Genomic DNA, 20,831 nt, shown 5'->3' on the forward strand with positions numbered 1-20,831 from the left:
AGAAAAAAAAAAAAAAGAGCTAGTGCCGGGCGGTGGTGGCGCACGCCTTTAATCCCAGTACTCGGGAGGCAGAGGCAGGCAGATCTCTGTGAGTTCGAGACCAGCCTGGTCTACAAGAGCTAGTTCCAGGACAGGCTCCAAAACCACAGAGAAACCCTGTCTCGAAAAACCAAAAACCAAACCAAACCAAACCAAAAACAAAACAAAACAAACAAACAAACAAACAAACAAAAAAAACCCTGCCGGCCACCGAGGAGTTTGGGACTTGAAAAAGTCAGGTAGGCTAGGAGAAACTACTTATCAAATATATCAGAACCAGGAAGCAAGTTCCTTGATTTCCTGCAATGTCTCTTCAGCACCCTCTACTGACAAAATGTCCCAGAAGGAGAAGCTAAACCCACTCCAAAGGCCCAGATTCATTTTCCCAGCGCAGGGAAAAAGGGTGAATTTGGATCCCAGAGGCTATAATTCAACCGTCGGCACAAGCTCTTCTCTGCTCCCTCTCATTAGATTTTGGTCGACTGATGTCTACATCTGCCTGGATGAAGCTTCGTCAGCCTCTTTGGCTCCCAGGTTTCACCAGGGTGTCGCCAAAAGCCAAGGAGGAAGAGAGGAGTCCAAAGAGGATCCTCAGATTTCTTGTCTACCTTTCCTGACAGCAGCCCTTCACCGACCTTTCCAAGGCTGGTCTGGGTGTTGCAGGAGAGGAGACCCGACCAGAGGATGGAATTTGGGCCATGACCCACAGGCGCTATGGAGCGCCGGCTACTGCTGGCCCCGGTTCCTGCCAAGCCGCCTCCCTTGTCACCAAAGCCTCTCGAGGTCTTCCTACTGTCAGGGCCCAGTGAGGCAGGCACTGGGCGGGCCTGGCGGGCGGCGCGCTGTGATTGGGCGCCAGGGGGCCCGCCCCCTCATCCCGGCGCGTCGGGAGGGGGCGGGGCCAGCCGGCTGCCCAGCTCCAGGGCTACGGGCGCCTATTGACCCAGCGGCCGCCGCGCCGCCGCTACCGTCTCCTCAGGCTCGTGGCGGGCGGTCCCGGAGCGCCGAGTGGCGCTGGGGAAGCGGCTCTTCCTTTCGCGACCGCCGCCGCCATCTCCGCGTTTTCGGGGCGGGAAGGAGGGGGTGCTCAGGGCTGCAGCTGGAGCGGGCTCCTCTCCGGGGACGGTCCTCTCCTGGCTCTGCTTTGCCTCCTCCCGGCGCCGCCCGCCCCCTGCGCCCTCCGCGTGCAGCTCGGGCCCGGGAGGGGGAAGGTAGGGGCGGCGCGGGGGCCGGGAGAGGCCGGGGAACGGACACACACCCCGAGGAAAGTCCTAGATCGCAGCGCCCCGGAACCTAGGGTACACCCCGGCCGGGCCCCCGCAGTAGCCGAGGCAGGAAGGGGCTCCGGCGGGGACGCGGGGGCGGTGTGGCGGGGGCGGGCCTGGGTGTCCCGGCGCTAAGTTGTGGGGCACGGCGCCTCCAGGTCCAGTTCCTCCTTCGGCGCGCGCGCTCCTCACTGCCAGCGCTGCACGCTCGGCCCGGGAGCCGCGGAACCCGCGCGTTCTCTGGGCGCCGAGGACACGCCTGCCCTTGTCGAGAAAACTTTTCCTGCCGACTCAGTCGTGGCGGCGGTGGCAGGAAGTCGGGGCAGCGACCTCTCCTCTGCCGGCTCCGCGCGCCCTACCGGGTGTCGGTCCCCAGCAGGAGAGCAAGTTTGTGGGGACCCTTTCCTGACTGCTCAGGAGTCCGCCTCGCAGGGACGACCAGCCCCGGGGAAGGCAGCGGAGGGCTTAGGCCGAGGGCGCGTGGTGGCTCCGGGAACGAGGTGCGGAGCGCGGCCGGGACTCGCGCTGTAGAGCGCGAAGGGTGTGCAGCCCGGAGCAGAGAGCCTTCGGCGATCGCCGGCTGGAGTCGCCACTCCTCTGCCTCTTTCGTGTGAGGACCGTGTCCTGGCCCCGAGTCTATCGAGGAAAAAAATGAAGTTAAGTCGCCAATTCACCGTGTTCGGAAGCGCGATCTTCTGCGTCGTAATTTTCTCACTCTACCTGATGCTGGACAGGGGTCACTTGGACTACCCTCGGGGCCCGCGCCGGGAGGGCTCCTTCCCGCAGGTAAGCACCTGGTGTAGGGCGCGGGACCAGAGGGCTAGCTTGGGGACTCTCACTTCTCGCCGAAGCTCGGCTCCGGGGCAGGGTGAGGCCACACCCGACGGCTCGGCAGAGCCTGCTCCGGCTCAGGCTGTGCCGCGCTCGGACCCCCGAGTTCGCAAAGTGCTGGGCGTCGTTCAGTGGCAGCCTGGCGCTCGCCAGAAGTGGCCTTGTTCCGGCATTCGCACCCGGGCGTGTGGAAGTGGCCTCGGGCACCTGCTGGCGGGGAACCGGCGCCGCACGAGTGTGTCTGTGGGTCGCTTCCTCGGCTAGCTCAGGATTAAAGCTGCCAGAGGTTGGAGGTTGCTCAGATGCCCCTGTGCACACCGGAAGCGTAGCGCACCTAGCCCACCTAAAAAAAAAAAAAATTCTGTTTTTCGCCCCCGTCCCCCTTCACTGCCTCTTAAGACATAGAAAGTTTATTTCCTGTTGCAACCCTTTTGGAGGTGGATAGTAGCGTTGATTTTAGTGTCGTCATTCTTCAGCTGTTACATCGGAGCAGAGCCGGGAAGCGCGTGTTATACTCCTGCTGGAAGCTGTGCGGCGCTCAGTTCCGTGCGGGGTGATCAAACTGGCAGAGGGGGGAAAAAGACCCACCCAGTTCTTTCAGGAAAAGTTACTAAAAATAAGCAAATCGATGCAATGGGTTCTGTTTGGAAGGTTCCCACGCTGCGATTGCGAGTGGCTTTTATAGCTGCTCTTTGCAGGTGAAACACAGACATTTCAGTGAAAGCAGATGAGGTGTGGAGAACTCTGAAGAATTCAAATATTGACAAGCTAACAGCCAGTCGACTAGAAAAATCTATGACCTATTCCAATGAGGCTGATGTTTAATTTTTTTTTCCTTTCACGGTTGAAATGATTGAAAACTATCCTTGCCGTTCCTTCTGCGGTGCTAGGGTTAATGGCCTGGTGGGAACTGAAATTAAAGTAATGCTCCATTTGAAGTATTATGAAATTGACAACGAGGTCTTAGGGATTCTGCCATTAGTACAGAACACGAGGAATAATTTTTAGAAGAGTGGAATTGAAAACCTGGCTGCAGACAGATGTTTCCAAATGTTTACAGCGTCTGCTCTCCCTAGGTGGTAGTATGATAGAGAAAATATATTACAAGCCCTATTGGCTGCCTTTAAATCTTGAACGTGGAGTTTGCGCCAGGCTTGTTGATGAGGCTGAAGTAAATAGTTTGACAAGAGGAAAATCCATATGGCCAGAACCCAGGAGTTCTGAGCTGTGTTCCAAGTTCTCTGTAATTTCGGAGTTTAAAAGTTACTGTGATCCTCTTAACCCCATTTTCAGAATTGTCTCCTTTACAGGAAATATAAAACAGGTACCCTTTTACTTAGTGATGTCTTCATAACATCCTCTGGCTTTGGCTCGGTGATCACTTGAGCATGATTTATGCTAACATCTGCACGGGGGTTCTCTGACAACCTTGACATTTCCCTCTGTTTCTAAAGCAGTGAGTGACTCATTCAGTCACTGAGGAATCTTAAGCACTCCTTTCTCCCGTTTCCATATGAGCCCCTGCTCACTGAGAAGTGGAAGTTCTGCTTAGAGCCATGGAGGTGGGTTTTCAGAGAGGCGCCTGTAATGGGTGTTTTCTGGACAGGGAGAGAGGGCTTGGGAGTGGTAGCCTGGTTCTCATCTGGACCTCACTCGAAAGGTTTAGTAGTGGTGGGCCTTGGAATCTCCTAGTGGATAGACTTTGTAAGCCCTTTCTGGAAGCCTGAGAATCATGTGTTTGGCATTAACAAGAGTGCGTCACATGATGAACTTGATTTCCCCAACTACCATTCAGTCAGTGGAAGGAGCAGGGAGCGGAGGCAGGCGCTGAGACTTTACCATGCTGAGGTCACACAGACAAAATCTGGGACTGGAACAGGCAGCTCTTAAGAATGTCATCTCAGAGCCATAGAGCCATCTTCCTCCTGGGAGCCTCTAGCCTGCTTGTTGCCAGATTTGTGTCCAGCAGAAACAAACCTGGTGGTGTCAGTCTAGCTTATGACCTCCCGGCCCCTGAAAAGTAGCTTTTATTATGAAGGCATAATGAATGTGGTCTTTTTGCTGGCACGTTTGCCGCTTTGGGTTTATGCTTTCCCAGAATGTCTTCTAACTTACTTCACAGCCAAACATTATTACGACGAGAACCATTACGAAGCAGAGCACCCAACATGTGCGTTCTTTAAATTTTTTTTTTTCTGTATCTAAACTATACATTAACTTTAATTGCACAACACTACCAGGCATAGCAAAAACTGCGTTGCAGTCTGATTCTTGAACAGGTTTTGGTGGTGAATTCTTGAGTTTAAGTAGCCCCCATTTTGCCAGTGTGTGTGTGTGTGTGTGTGTGTGTGTGTGTTTTGTGTCTTGTAACAACGCCACCAGAGGTTATATCGTCAATTCTAGTTTCTTTCACTTGATGTGGTAACTTCATTAAGGTGTGCTTCTCATCTAGTATGCAGACAGCATTTTAAGACCATCCCAGGTTGAGAGCAATCTGTTTGTAGTCCTTTGGACTTTTGTTCTTTCCACTCTTGCAGTTTTGTTTCCTGCCATCTGATCAGTCCTGGGTCTAGAGTACTCCACAGCACCTCAGCTCTGCCCCACTCCAGCTCCCAGCGCCCCCACCCTAGCGCCCCCCACTTCTACACACCCCAACCTAGCTCTGCCCCCGCCCCACCCCCAGAACCCTGCCTGCCTCTGGGGAAACTACCCAGAGGTCTTTCCCTGAGTGTTAAGAATTTCTTTAAGGCTGTGGCTGCAGGTGGCTATATTCTTAGGGTTCTTTTTGATTCAGCTAAACAATAAAAATAACTGAATAAAAAAAAACCAAAAGAAACAAAAAGCAAAACCAAAGGCTAGTTACCCTTCCTCCACAAAAAAACCCCTCCAATCTGAATGAGAGGTTGGTGGGACCTAATGCTAGCTATGAGAGTATGAGCAGGTGAGACTGAGAAATGTTCCATCTCCTTGAAAGGGCTGGCCATCCCACCAGGCAGTTTCCCTAGTTGCTCCTGCGACCACCAGGAAAAAGCATCAGTCTTGTGCTTGCATCCAGAGGATTCAAACAAGGAATGAGGATCTGTAACAGCCACTGTCTTTAACTAGTTTATCATCAGACATGGGGACCAATGTTGGCTTCTGAAATCCCTGTGGAAGTTAGACAATGATGAAAAATGTGCAGGTGAAGGCCAGACTTGCTTGTTGGGCTCAGGTAACATTTGTCAAGGGAGAAAATGAAAATGTGAAAAGTACGTGATCTGGAAGCCCTTATGGGAGGGATTTGATGCCTTAAGCAAATCCTTGAAACTAGATGTCTATATAGAAACCCATTTAAATGCGTTCCACCACTAGCATCTTTTAGCATTTGGGAAACTGAGGCAGGAGTATGGATGCATGTCCTGGGCCAGCCTAAGCAGTAGACCTTACCAGCATCTAAGCGAACACCCTCCTCACACAACCAAAACCACGCTAGTAGTGTTCAAGTGCAGCAGAGAACATGTTAATAAAAATGGATCTGCGGCAGTAGGCATGAGGACCTTCGTGTCGTAGCTGCTGTTTCCTGGTTTCTATAAGTCGTGTAGTCTGAAGCATGATGTATCTATGACAGTCCTCTCCCACCGCCACCAGGGCACTGTATTTGCGACAATAGCTGTTGCTGCTGGGGTTTGCGTAGGGAGTACAGCGGGGGTTCTCTGGTTTCCTGAGCTGTTATGGTGGAGATCTAGGACTTTTGGGAAAGGGTGGAGCTTTGATGGCAACCATGATTAGAAATTCAAGAACTTTAAGAATCTTAAGGGTCCCCTTCATCCTCTCCAGAGGTCAGTAGTCTTCTGGATCTTCTCTGAGGTGGGTCCCTTCCATCCCGTCCCAAGGTCAGTAGTCTTCTGGGACTCCTCTGCCAAGCACAGATCTCAGGCATGGGCTTCTGAGGGAAAGCTGAACCAGATGCCCTGGCTGTATCTGATCTGAAGGCTTTATTTTAAAAACTGATTTGCATGTATATTGTTCCTGAATCAAGACCCAAGGAAGTACTTTGATAACAGGTGTCAAGATTCTGTTTATTGGAAAGGGATTGTTCTGTTAGTCATTCATTAGCCTTAAGGAATTTCTGCAGTATGGACGGAACATTGATGAAATTGACCCCTTTTGTGGGTTTTCTTACTCTGAGCTTGCTATTGGTTTTTGTGACGTTAAAATGTTTACCTAGAAGACCAAGGGGCCATTCTTGCTGGTCCCCTCTGGTCTCCAGCTTTCTCCACTCAGAGGTTTTGTTTCCCCTTGTTTCCCTATTTCCATAGACAACCCCGTAAGAAAATCAAAGGCTAATAGTCATCTGTTAGGTGAGCTGTGGTTTCTGACTTCTGAAGGGTTTGCTCTATTTCTGGCTCCTGTTCCCGATGTGGCAGCAGCTGTTCATAGTGTTTCTCTAGACCTGTGGAGAGGGATGCTATGAGGTGGACAATAGAAGAAATAAACTACTTGATATGAATACATTCTGTCTGTTGAGTAAGTCTAGACGGTGTATTAGAGAGAGAGTGTGTGTTTAAGGTAATATCGTTCATCCTTTTATACAGATAGTAGACACCATCAGTCTTTAGGTGTTCAGTTTCTGGATCTAACAGTGTTTCCTACGGAAAAGGCCAGTACTGAGGCACTTGAGTTTATAACTGCACACACTATCTTTCTGCTCCTTTAGTCTGGGTTTTTTTTTAACCCCTTTGCTGTTGATACATTTTGGGGTCTGGCAATTGCTGTTGGGGCTTGTCTCTGCGGTAATGCAAGCAGCCACTTGTCTCCTTTCTTGTCCCCCATTTGTACCAATCAACAAATGTCCCCAGACATCTGCTAGATATAAATAGCCTCTGGTGGGGGAAAAACTGTCCCCTCTGAAAACCAGTTTGCCTGAGGTCTGGACAAAGGCCATTTTTTTTTTTATACACAGTATACTTTCTGGGCATTTTGCATTTTAGGAAGGAGTGATTGAAAAGGTCTAGTTCTAAGGCTCCGAAAGATAAATAGCATATTTGGATGCTCCTACTCTGTTCTTTCTTTCTTTCTGGGTGCCTAAAATTCAGTTACATATCTAAGATTGTAAATTGCAATATGTTACAGAAAACATAAGGATACGTTATGTTCTTATACAAATTAAAGGGAAAAGGGGAAGGTTAACAGACAGAACTTTCCTTCTTCGTGTTTACCAGTTGGATGTGTACATTCTAATAAAAACATTCTGTGCACGTCATAGCGATTAGGTGGTGTTCCAAGCCCATTGGAGGCTGGCAGCAGTCCAGATTTATTCTCCTTGCCTTTTGGAATGGGAAGGCAAGCTCTATCGATCAGCGATAAGGTGGTATAAAATCATTCGCAAGCATTATTTGAGAGTCTGAAACTTTCTCAGCTTGGATTTCTTGTTCAGTCTGATGATTCTGGTGCTTGCATTTTGTGTGCCCTCTTGGGATGGGGAAATGCAGAGGAGGAAACTGGGAAATACAGTCTTTCCTACTGTGCATTACAACTTGTCTTCCAAGTGGTATTTTTGAAGAAGGATTGGAGACATGAGCAGGAAAACGAGGAAGGTCTTAGTGAAACCCCGTCTTCTTTTTCTGTTGTCCTCACGCCCGAGGCAGCTGATGGTGAAACAGATTGACCTCGTGCCTCTTTTTGTATTGCGGCAGCTAAGAGTGGTTTTTCCCATTTCTGAGTAGTTCTTTTCATTTCATGGCATCTCCGTGGCTAGTTGTGTGTGAACCCTCTTAGCCCAGTGAAGTGGCTGGGCAGAAAACGTAAAACCTAAAATATTTACCTGACATTTCTCAGAAAAGGACTTGGCAATCCTGGGTTTAAGCTGTTCTTCTCTGTTGTTGGAAGCAAACAGTATGCTGAAGGAGTAGAGTCACTGAAAGCAACATTCTTATAAACTGGCTATTAAATAAACACTGGTCAAAATTTGTGTCTTGAACCTTATGTCTGTCTACTTGCTACATAGATTTCCAGGTATCCTTGGGGACCATCCATGTTAATGCATATACATGCATAATGCACTACTTCCTGTATATCACCTGAGATTTAAAATTAATTAATTGACCATTTATTTACTGATATACTAGTGTACTGGGACTTGAACCTGGGACCTTACCCATGCCAGGCAAGTATTCTCCCACTGAACCACGTTCCCATCTCCCTTCCCTTTGTCTTTATACTTTTTTATTTTGAGACAAGGTCTTAATGCATTGTGTAACTGTAGTAAGAGCTGCGGGCCTGCTTTTTGTCCTGCCCGGCTTCCACATGGCTAGTTTTATACCCGAAATAACAACACACAAATTGTATTCTTTTAAACACTGCCTGTCCCATTATATCTAGCCTCTTCTTGGCTAATTCTCACATCTTGATCAACCCATTTCTAATAATCTGTGTAGCACCATGAGGTGGTGGCTTACCGGGGAAGATTCAGCATGTCTGACCTGGCGGCTGGATCCATGGCGTCTGCCCAGAGAGGAGAGGCATGGCTAATACCTCAATTCCCTCTTCCTCCCAGCATACTGTTCTGTCTACTCCATCTACCTAACGGCTGGCCTATCAAATGGCCAAGGCAGTTTCTTTATTAACCAATGAAATCAACACAAAACAGAAGAACCTCCCGTATCATGTAACCTGTCTTAGAACTCTCTATGTAGTCCAGGCTCTACAGCCAGGCCTTGAACATGTGTTCTTACTGCCTTAGCCTTTAGAGTAGCTAAGATTACGTGTATTACCAGACCCTAAAACTTGAACTTTTCTCACTTGATTGCTCAGTGTGTGTTTTGGACCATGAACCAAACAAAATGAGTTTATACCTTCATGATGGGAACACACGACTTTGTTGTGTCTTGCTGCTGGAAGTCCTGGATGGCAAGAGTACAGAGCCCAATCTGAACATTTAGGTTAGTCAGTAATGCTGAAGCAGACCCCACGTGTGGATATCTGTCATAAACTATTTCATATACAGGACTGTACAAGGCTCTCTGTGGTCCGGAGGATTGCCTAAGCTCTAGACTGCTGGTCTGCTCACTAAAGAATAACTCGCCCTTCTGTGACATCACTCTTAAAGCTTACATCTACTTTTGTTCTTAGTTGGATCTTTTGGAGATCAGATCACCAGCTTTAAGTCAGAGCACACCTGATCTGAACCAAATGGGTGTGGTGCTCTCATTAAGTCGTTTTTATGGTTGACATTTTAAAGTCTGTTTTCTTTTTCTTTATTCTCTCCCCTTTTCAATGTATGTATTGTGAATTTTCAGATGGCTTTGTTTTCGGGTCTAGGATTATCATCATCATTATTATTTGTTGTAAGGAGGTTGCTTGTTTGTTTCCTGGCTGCCCAGACTCCTGAAATAACCACACAGAAACTGTATTAATTAAATCACTGCTTGGCCAATTACTTAAGCATGTTGCTAACTAGCTCTTACATATAGAATTAACCCATTTCCATTATTTTATATTTTACCTTGAGGTTCATGGCCTACAGGCAAGGTTTGAATGTGTCTGTCTCTGGCAGTGGCTCCATGGCTTTTCCCTAACTCTGCCTCCTTTCTCCCAGCATTCAGTTTAGTTTTCCCCACCTAGTTTGGTTATGCCCTGCTCTGTTATAGGCTCAAAGCAGATTCTTTATTCATTAACCAATTAAAGCAACACATAGACAGAAGGACCTCCCACACCAAGTATTTATTTATTTTTTGTTCTAAAAAGCAAACAGTTCCTGAACCAGATCTTATGCTGTGGTCTTTTTAATGAACCACTTCATCTTGAATCAGAATTGGCAGCCTTGACAGTGATCTGTTTTAAATACTTTGGTGAAGGCATAGATACACATAGGAATAATATGAGAAAAACCCTCAAAATAGGGAGGTGTGCATCGACACAGGTGTGCATTGCCACAGAGAGGTGTGCATTGACACAGGTGTGCATCGACACAGAGAAGTGTGCATTGCCACAGAGAGGTGTGCATCGATACAGAGTTGTGCATCCACACAGAGAAGTGTGCATTGACAACTGCAATCTTCCTTCTCTGCGGGCAGCTCAGTGGTTCCCAGTCCTCCTTTTGTGGGGGCCTCACTCCACTAGGTTTCTCTTTCTAAATCTAACATACACTCATGTACTATAACAAGCAGCATTGTTTCATCTTCAGCTACTGTTTCATAAAAGATTAGGGATTCTTCTCTCCCCTTTATAAAAGTTAGTTTGCTACTTAATTCTTCTGTTTGATATCCATAATAACTTAGAAGGATAGAATTCTGCATGCTTTCCTAATTATCACCATTAGGTATGAGCTCTCAACTCTCCACCTACTGGATAGTGTTTTTTCAACCACCGTCTACTTGTTTTTCTTTTCACTCTTCATGTTCTTTGAGTCTTCTTATTACCCACAAGCTTTACATCATTTGCATTTCATTTCAGGACTTTATGTCTTACATGCTCTGCTTATTGGCTACAAAGATTGAAAACCAGAAACAAAGGATGCAGGATTTCCAATAGAGAAATAAACCTAAGAGATTTATTGTATAATCTGGTATTCATGGAAAATAACAATGTATTGTTGTCTTCAAAACTGCTGAGAGTGGATTCCAAGGGTTCTTATTACAGAAGTGTTAATTTTGAGAACTAACACATATGTTAACTTGACTGAATGCTTCAAATGGGGCATTTTGGTTTTTTTGTTTTTTTTTTTTTTTTGTTTTTTTGGTTTTTCGAGACAGGGTTTCTCTGTGGTTTTGGAGCCTGTCCTAGAACTAGCTCTTGTAGACCAGGCTGGTCTCGAACTCACAGAAATCCGCCTGCCTCTGCCTCCCGAGTACTGGGATTAAAGGCGTGCGCCACCACTGCCCGGCTGCATGGGCATTTTGAAACAACATGTTCTACCTGATAAGTGTGTATGATTTTTATTTATCAAAGTATGTCAAAATGTTTAAACATAATGAATATTCCAGATATTGATAGCATAGTGTGTTTCACTCTGTCAGGTGATTTGGCCTCATAGGGAAAGTAGGTGCTATTGCATTCTTCAATATGTTCCATTTGGCATCTGGGCAAGCAGATTCTCATATCTTATATCCCAGCTGTTAAAAACCATGCTGTTTTCATCTCGTTCACATCTGGGCTGTGGCTTTCTTGTAGCTTTTGTTTTCCATGTCTATTTCTAATTTATTTTCCTTTTATATTACTGACAGTGGAAATGGAAATAATTAAATTCTGTCTCTTGCATCTTGTTTTATTAAAAGTAGTTGGACTCTTAAGGTTTCATGGGATCAAAAGAAAGAAGTTTTGTCCTTTCAAGTTGTTGTTCACTGTTAATGTTGGCTCAGACTGCCACATTTCCTTCAGGGTAAGCACTGTTTTGTCTCCATTCCCATGAGGAACCCACCCTTCAGGGTGGGTACTTGGGCTTCTGCATCCTTTGCAGCATTCTCTCTGAGGTCTTCTGTTACTATCTTTTGCTTGATTTAAATACACTTTGTTTATGTTAAATGCTTAAATAAAAGTTAAAATGGAGGTTTACATTCTTTTTTAAAACAATTTTTAAATTAAAATATAACATTTTCCCCCCTTCAATCCTCCCATGCCCCCAACTTGCTCTCAAATCCATGGCCCCTTTTTCTTTAATTATTATTGATGTGTGTGTGTGTGTGTGTGTGTGTGTGTATTTGTAAATATATAAGTCACATCTGCTGGGTCTGTTTGGTGTAGTTTGTATGTACGTCTTACATCCACAGATACCTGTAGCCCTCACCATCCATCAAGGAAACTTATTTTTGCAGCAGATGATGACCAGTACAGAAAGCCACAGCTGGTCAGAATGCAGAAGACAACTGAGCATAGGGTTGATACATTCACAGCACAGTAATGCCTACACCTAAGGCTCAGGGGACATTCTAGAAGAAAGTGTGAGAGAGAAGAGGACCCGGATATATGTGTCTTTTGGATTTGACAAGGCTGCTTTAACAAGACTTCAACTAATGACACCACCACTTGACAGTCCTGCACGGATGGGGTAGACCTCTGGGTTCTTTTGTGCTAGAGGCATGGAATTCATGGGCCTTGTGGTGACTTTCTCTGGAGGATAGGAACCAGTGACTGGAACACTCAAGGATGGAGGCCCAGTACTGAATCATCCTTATAATCATTGTCTGTATTAGGGGGAAAAATTGTACAATTTGCTGTTTCAGAGCAAAACGTTCTTTTTAGCAATCATCAGCATCCCAGATAAGTCATGCATAAAAAAATAGGTATAAAATCTGAGTGTAGATAGGGTCCTTAGGCTAGTTCATTTAGTGTCATCACCAATACATACCTGGACATGGCTGTGACCTACGCTGTGGTTCAGTGGCTTTTCTTATGCACCGCTACAAGCATAGGTTTATGAGCTTAGCGGAATGATAGATATTATAGAGATTTTGATAGGCATACTAGATATGCTTCTCACCTAGAAAGTGCTTCTTAAGTTACTTTGGGAAATATAATTATTGTATGGGAAGCAGATAGCTAAGTGCCGTTTACTTTTTCATTAGGCAATAATGTGATTAGGATGATATTGGGCAGATGTCAAATATCTAAGACATGCTAAACTTCGCCAGGGTGTGGAGATACACGGTGTACATTCTGGGGTCCAGGAGTGAAGAACAAAGCTGAGCTCTAGGTGTTTCGAGCCTTTCAACATCGTGACATGACGTAGACATGTGGACGTAGACATCTACAAATGTTGGTGTGCTTTACTTATCGTCTAGTTGTCCTGGGATCGGGGAAGGTTGTTGGCAGTAGATTGGGCATGCCTGCAGATGCCCATGTCTTATCTCTCAGGGAGTAGACTTCAAAGGGAACTCCGGAGACACAGCTATGTTCGGATGATGGCTTAGTTTGCTGGACTCAAGAAGAGGAAGAAGTTGAACATTTGCAATTGGTCTTGGCAGGCGGTAGGGTCCTTGCTCGTGTGAAATACAACTCTTTGCTAGCCCCGCAGTCCTGAACTTGGGCGTTTGAGAAGAACTGAGGAGAATGCCTTGTCTAGATACCTCCTTCAGTGCTTTAAAAGGTAGTTTGGAGCGTCATGGTGCACACCTTTTATTCCAGAGTCAAAGGCAGGCAGATTCTCTGAGGTCAAGGTCAGCCTGGCCTACACTGTGAGTTCCTGGACACCAGAGCTGCATAGAGAGACCCTGTCTCAAAAACAGAAATGTGGAACAAAACAAAACAAAAGAGTAGTTTGTAATATAATAGTGTATTGCCTGGAGTCAGGCTAGAGTTGGGAGTCAGGCGGTGGCAATCTTCTCAGAGTTAACTGTGTGTGCTAGGCAGCTGCTTGAGAGCAGTATTAGAGAATTCATTTTGTAGAAAATTTTAGACCTGGAAGGGAGTGAAAAGAATATTCAATCTAGATTATTCTGGTAGCAGTGTGTAGGAAGACTCAGAAACAGGAAGGCAGCTGAGAATCTGCGTGAGGTAATGTAACAGACATAAGGGTATAAATCTTTGTTCCAGTATCGAATCGGCTACAGTCAAAAAGGAGAAAAAATGTGCAGACATTTTGTGAGGGGGACACCAAGACTTTGTAGCGGATGGGTGAACGGCAGTGGTGGGTGGTTTGAGTCACATGCTCTTCTTTGACTTTGCCCTTTTTGGGTATTGGAGACAAGTTACACTGTTTGCAAAGACAAGCTAGTTTGGGAAGCCAAGTTCAGTTTTATTTATGATGGAGTGGACATTAATGGAAATAGCCAAGTGGGCTGAGAGATCAAGGAAGGAGATGCCGACTGGGGAGTCATTAGAGTTGAGGAAGAATGACCTCACTCTGGGCCTGTGCCTGGTTAAGAGAGCCCCGAGCCAAGCACATTGCTTATAGCCAAGATCTGAACTTCTCACATGAAGATTATCCTGCAACAGATGTTAATAAAACAAAGAGGCTTGTGTTCAGTTCGTCAGAAACCAGCACATGGATGAACGTACCTATGGAAAGATGACGCCAGGAGGAAGCGTTTCAGAGATGCTTCTCAACAGGAGACCCGCAAAGACCTGTCTCATCTTTATCACCCTTGATGGGACCAAGTTATTTTCCCTAGGTCGTAAGGCAGAACACAGACTGTTTTGTGTGTATGGTTGGGAGAGATGAGGATGAAGAGAGAGATTCATAAAGACTCAAAAGGCAGTGACCCAGCTAGATAGCTCAAGGTTGGTCCGGAGGCCAGTCATCTTGCTAAAAACACCCTCCAAACAGACTGTGCCTGACAGAGCTGCTCTGGTTTGGCTGACCCAAATGTGGGAGAATTACGAATTGCTTTTGGCCCAGGACCATCTCTTGAAAACTTGCAGGGCCAAAGAGTTACAAGACTTGAAATGCAAAACATTTCTGGGAACTTTTAGGGTAAGAAAATCTAACTAGTAACTATTGAAAAAAAAAATAAAGTGTGAGACTCAAGAAGTTCATATCCTTAATGTGTCTTTTACAGCTCACAGTGCTCTTAGAAATTTGTTACTATTGTATTCTTTTCAAAAAAAATTTAAATATATGTTTGTGCGTGCGTGCGTGTGTGTGTGTGTGTGTGTGTGTGTGTGTGTATGCATATTTGAGTTCAGGTGTTTGCAGGATGAGGAAGAGAGCATCAGATGCCCTGGAGCTGGAGTGTTGTGGTTGAGAGTTGTTAGTCATGGTGCTGGGAACTGAACTTGGGCAGTACATGGTCTTAGCCGTGGAGCTACTCTCCTCCATGGTATTCAGGACTGTGTTCTACCTGCTGTTGCTTTGCACATGGCTGGTTCAGCATGTTGTTTATACAATAGGAGAGATGCTGTGACACTTTAGAGTCTTTGATGCTCAGGAAGTTCGGAGTTTCTGTGACTGGAGATGGAGCTTGTCTACATGTCTGTTCTGTTAGTAACAGCTAGAAGGGACCTATTGGGGAATGATTCCTATAAATAAGATTGTGGGGGAGACTGATAATCCACTTAATAACAGCCTCATTTTCTTTTTTTTTTTTTTTTATTGATTTTTACTGAGCTCTACATTTTTCTCTGCTCCCCTCCCTGCTTCTCCCCTCCCCTCTTTAGCACTCCACCAAGGTCCCCATGCTCCCAATTTACTCAGAAGATCTTGTCTTTTTCTACTTCTCATGTAGTTTAGATCTATGTTAGTCTCTCTTAGTGTCCGCATTGTTGTCTTAGTTCTCTGGAATTATGGTTTGTAGGCTGGTTTTCATTGCTTTATGTTTTAAAACCACCTATGAGTGAGTACATGTGATAATTGTCTTTCTGTGTCTGGGTTACCTCACTCAAAATAATGTTTTAAAGCTCCATCCATTTTCCTGCAAAATTCAAGAAGTCATTTTTTTCTACTGTGTAGTACTCCATTGTGTAAATATACTACATTTTTCCTTATCTATTCTTTGGTCGAGAGGCATTTAGGTTGTTTCCAGGTTCTGGTTATGATAAACATAGCTGCTATGACCATAGTTGAGCACATGTCCTTGTGGCACGATTGAGCATCCTTTGGATATATACCCAAAAGTGGTATTACTGGAACAACCCCATTTTCAAAGGCTTTCCCAAACCATTTCTGAATGAGAAGTGATCTCATGCATGTCAATTGTATTTATTTTAATAGATTAACACTGTTTGGGTTGATTGGCTTTTCCCATTACAGACATTTATTCTCTTTTTACATTGAAATTGTGCTTTCTCAAAATTGCTATGTTGACAGGACTTTTGCCAGCAGATTCTAAGATTCCGTATAGACCCTTCATCTTTGGAGAGTGAGTTGAGTATAAATATCTATCACAATTACCTTGTGGATAAAGAGAGAGGCAGATAGCATAGATAGAAGTCAGAGACCAGATTAGACCAGAATACTTAATGGGGTGGTATCCACCAACAGAACTGTGCTGTTTGGACACTGTTGCCACCTAAAGCGTACCCTGTGACTTGTGAGAGAGCATACAACTTCTTGGGTGAGGAGTAGATCCATTCTTCAAAGATTATCTCAGGCCTGGCGGTGGTGGCGCACGCCTTTAATCCCAGCACTCGGGAGGCAGAGGCAGGCGGATCTCTGTGAGTTCGAGACCAGCCTGGTCTACAGAGCTAGTTCCAGGACAGGCTCCAAAACCACAGAGAAACCCTGTCTCGAAAAAAAAAAAAAAAAAAAAAAAAAAAAAAAAAAAAAAAACAAACAAACAACAAAAAAAGATTATCTCAGAATGCTAAGTATAAGAATAAAAATGTATCAGGGCTGTCTCAGTGGGTAAAGATGCTTGCTCCCAAGCCCGAAAACCTGTGTTTGATTGCTGAGTCCTACATGATGGGAGCAGAGACCCAGCTCCTGCAGGCTGTCCTGTGACTTTTACACTTGTGCTGTGACACGTGAGTGTCCTCCCAATAAATAACTACAAAAAACATTTTTTTAAAGAAAAGCTTTAAAAAAGAATGTAAGATATTAAAAGGAAGTTGAAGGACGATTAATAAAAGCTCAAGGTCAGAAATTGGGGTTCAACCTTAAGATCTAAAAAGCAACACAGCCAGCCACTGTTTTGACCTCAGTCTGAAATGTCAATTCTGCCCCCTGGAATCTCAGAAGGAGACTGCGCCTGACAGCTGTCTTCCCCCATCTTATATTCCTCTCTAGGGCTGGGATTAAAGGCATGCACTACCCAGTTTCTATGGCAACTAGTGTGGCTACTGGGATTAAAGGTGTGTGTTACCATAACCTGGTCTGTAAGGCTGACCAGTGGGGCTGTTTTGCTCTCAGATCTTCAGGCTGTCTTTATTTATTAAAATACAATTGGAATGCTACTACAGTAAGTCGTGAGAGAAATGTCAGTAATTTCGTTCGTAATCATTTTGGGGAGCAGAGAGGGGAGAAGGAGGGTGGGGAAGAGATTTGGAAGTGGCGAATTAAAGAACTCTTATTAGACACTAGTTAATTTGCATGGTGCCACTTAATTGTAGTTATTCAGTGGATTTCTAAGTGGTAAAGCTGCATTTTATTAAAATATTTTATAGTCCAGATATTCATTCAACTTCCTTCAGTAATTGTTTGAAAAAGATGATCTGTCTTGCAAAACTGTTATTTTATATGATAACTTGGTGCCTAAAATGTTGCCTCAGTGCAGGGGAGGTGCTTCCATGCAGTGTTCCTGGGCGTGTGCAGGTGCAGCCACTTGGTTTTCATCTGAACATCCCTCTGGTGACTAGCAGGGAGGAGGTGGGGTGGAGATGGGGAACAGCGCTCTGATCTGTGCCTGCAGGAAGTGCCAGTACCAGGAGCCCCAGCCTCTGTTTACTAGCAGAGTGGTCATAAGGTGCTGTCATTCCTGGTCAGGGTTCGGATCCTGTCTGGGGACTAGCAGCTGCCAGGTGCAGTCACAAGGTCCCAGAGTACCCAGCCAGGACATGCCAGGAACCTCTGTAGTCACGTGACACTCTTGTCTTCTACCTCTATCTGAGTGGCTTCTGTCAGTCTTACTTGAGCACGTGGGAGATTTATGAGTCATGACTGAGTTTTGGGAAGACAGTATATAACTGAATATTCTTTCTGGTCACATGGTGATGTCACTTCTCTGCACGAACTAATGACTGCACGCAGTCTCCTGGAAGAAATCCAGGTGTATTAAGCTCCAGATCTGGAATGAAACCCATTCCATTAGGAAACCCATATAGCAGTGGTGTGTGACTTGTTGACTGTGACCAGACAGGCCAGGGGTCAAGAGGGCTTTTGAAGGGCTACTTGTCCTGTTAGGAAACCCTGTGAAGTGCCTGGGATTGATTGACTTGCAGTGTTTTTTCGGGATAGGTGGGATAGGGCTGCGTACTGACTAGATAATGCTCAGTAGCCTTGACACCGGTGCCTATATTTAGCTCAAATGCAGGGGTTCTTAATTGAGGATGTGTGAGAACGTCCCTGTAAGCCATTTCCCATGATAAAAAGCGGGCATGAGTGTGCTCTCCAGGCGATCTCACTTGTTCTCGGTGCTTGAAATCCTCGATTATATCGGCTGCTTAGGTATCCATCCTTGACTTCTCTTTTCAGCTCCAGACTTGCATGCACGCTGATACCACTGTACACCCGGTAGCTGCAGGACTACCCCTCTGTTTTCTCCTCCTTCAGCACCCCATTTTCCTTCAGTGACGCTGTCATGGACCCAGTTGCCCCTGTCAAACATCAGGAGACCAATCTGCTTTTATTGTTCTCATTATTTGATTTCCTTCCTGCCACATTTGCTGTTCCGCTTGTCCTGGCCTAAGCCACGTGGCTTTTCTTGGGCAAGCTGAGATCCCTTCTGAAATGTACTTGCCCCTTCAGAGGTTCAGAGTAGCTTGAATATATTTTAAATCTTTCAACTTTAAAACAGTGTTCAAGATGACTACATTGATGTTTCTTTTCTTGGAAATTAATTAAAATATTTATTTATTGATTGATTGATTTCTGGGACAGGGTTTCTCTGTAATTTTGGAGCCTGTTCTGGGGCTAGCTGTTGTAGAGCAGGCTGGCCTCAAAATCACAGAGATCTGCCTGCCTCTGCTTCCTGAGTGTGGGGATTAAGGGCATGTGCCATCACCACCTGGCATAAATATTTATTATTTTTATGTGTATGTTGTATGTGCCTGTGTAAGTTTATATGCACCATGTGTGTGCAGGAACCTGAAGAGGCCAGAGGAGCGTGATGGATTCCTGAAACTGGAGTTATAGGCTGTTCTGAGGCAGCTTGTGGGAACTGGGAACTGGATCCAGGTCCTGTGTATGAATAGTAAGCACTCTTTTTAACTGCTGATCTATCTCTCCAGTCCCCCTGGAAATTAGTTTTACTAATAGAGGCTGACTCGAGTAGAGGCAAATATGGGCTGTCTGACCAAGCTGTGCTCTGGGGATGGATGCTGCAGTTCCCTCTTACCCTCCTTTCCTGCAAGGAGTCTGAGTCTCTCCAGTCCCGCTGGAACCGTAAGCAGAGCGGCTCCCACTGACCGCCAGTGTAGAACGCTTTCTCAGTGTTTACTCATGTAGTGCTGTCATTACCTGGTGTAGTCGTGCGCTGCTCTAACTGTAACCAAACAAACAAACATGGAGACTCTGCAGGTTCGAAGTGTGAGGCGGGGGTGAGGAGGGTGGGGGGTGGTGGAGGTTGGTGGAAGCTCAGGCATTGCAGAATGGCATTGTATTCTCCATCTCTGGAGAAGGCTGTTTCTTGTCTTCTCCAGCTTCTAGAAGTTGAACAGTCTGTTCCCAGACTGGGATCTTGCAGGAGCATCATTCTACACTCTTCTGTTCTCTATTTCTTTTTTGGGCCTTGTTCTTTTTCTTTCGAGGATCCTGTGCTCTTAGGAGCCATGTCTGGATATTCTAGGATAATCTCACCATCTTAAATTTTATCACCATCATTTCGCCACATACCTACCATATTCTAGCATCTGGAACTGGGGCATGGACATCTTCGAGTAAGCATTTTTCCTATTGACCTCAGTAAACACTATTTAAATTTATTTGCATATATCAGCTAATCTTCAACAACTCTCTCCGTTTAGTTGTTATTCACTGCCCCTACTTTATAGCAGGGGAAAGTGAGGCACAGGGAGGTTATGTAACTTGTTCCGGGTTTCATAACACTAGGTCATGACGCTGGCGTTCACACGTCACTTTTAGTCATCAGGATGCGTGCTGTTTTCGCAGGTGCCTAATGTGTCCTTCAGTGTGATGTTTGATAAACCATACAGTGGTGATAATCATGCCTTCCGGAGTGCTTGGTGGCTCCTTCTGTTTGAAGTCTTGACAGAATCATTTCGAGCACTGTGTGTTCACCTCGTTCCTGCCTCAAGGTCACACAGAGAGCAAATGCTAGAACTGGAACACGGGAACTGTGATAAGCCTACTTCGCTGTTTTTGCTTTACCTGATGAAGACATGTTTAGAAAAAGATTAACCATTATTGGTGTTGCATAATGGTCACGGTCAAAGACAGACTCATGGAGACTGCAATACATCTCCTGGAGTTTCAGGATGTGGGTGTTGGGAGCTGAACTCTGGTCTCCTGGCCTAGTGGTAGGTGTTCTTTAGTGCTGAGCTATCTCTTCAACCCTTATCTGAAGGTCTTGTTGTAGTAAAGTGATGTGCAGATTTCAACATCATTAGAAAAGAAAGAGGTAAAAAGGATGGAGTTGATCGGGAGGTTCAGAGCATTATGTTTGGTGGTTATATTAACATGCATGACATGCAGCCATCTCTCCTGAAGTTAGCCTAGTTAGAAACTTAAGTGCAAAAATCTTATCACCAAAACGGGACAAAGCATTCATTGTTTTGAGTTTCCCCTTAACCTTCTTTTGCGTTCTCCACAGTGTGTAGAAACCAGCTGCTAGAGCTGTAAATGCTGAAACTTGTAGTTGAACTGCGGAGACTCGGAATCTTTGCCCTTCGAAGGGTGCCACAATTACTACCCTGTTCATGAGGCCATGACTGTCAACCTGGTGCCAAGCCAAGTCAGGCTGACTTCCAACTGGACCTTTGAGAGCACTCCATTAATGTAGACCTTTCCATTCCTTTAAAAAAAATGTTTTATTATTTTCTAGTGTGTGTATGTACGTGTGTAGGTGTATAGGTTTGCATATACCCACAGAGGCCAGAGGTGCTGGGTCCCCCTTGGAGCTGGGATTACAGACAATTGTTAACTACTTGGCGTGGATGTTGGGAATTGAA

General features: G+C 45.5%; 1 protein-coding gene across 1 annotated transcript in view; it reads left to right on the forward strand.

Moving 5' to 3' along the window:
• Positions 1 to 1,005: 1,005 nt before the first annotated feature.
• The window catches only part of Man2a1 (mannosidase alpha class 2A member 1), a 162,562-nt gene continuing 142,736 nt past the window's right edge, over positions 1,006 to 20,831 (forward strand). Inside the window, exon 1 of the mRNA XM_050153440.1 lies at positions 1,006 to 2,090. Coding sequence (XP_050009397.1) covers positions 1,956 to 2,090 — 135 coding nt within the window. The 5' untranslated portion in view covers positions 1,006 to 1,955. The remainder of the gene's footprint in view (positions 2,091 to 20,831) is intronic.

Source organism: Alexandromys fortis, unplaced genomic scaffold (genome assembly GCF_014885135.2).
Source record: "Alexandromys fortis isolate MF-2015 unplaced genomic scaffold, M_Fortis_MF-2015_v1.1 scaffold_61, whole genome shotgun sequence".
Classification (NCBI taxonomy): domain Eukaryota; kingdom Metazoa; phylum Chordata; class Mammalia; order Rodentia; family Cricetidae; genus Alexandromys; species Alexandromys fortis.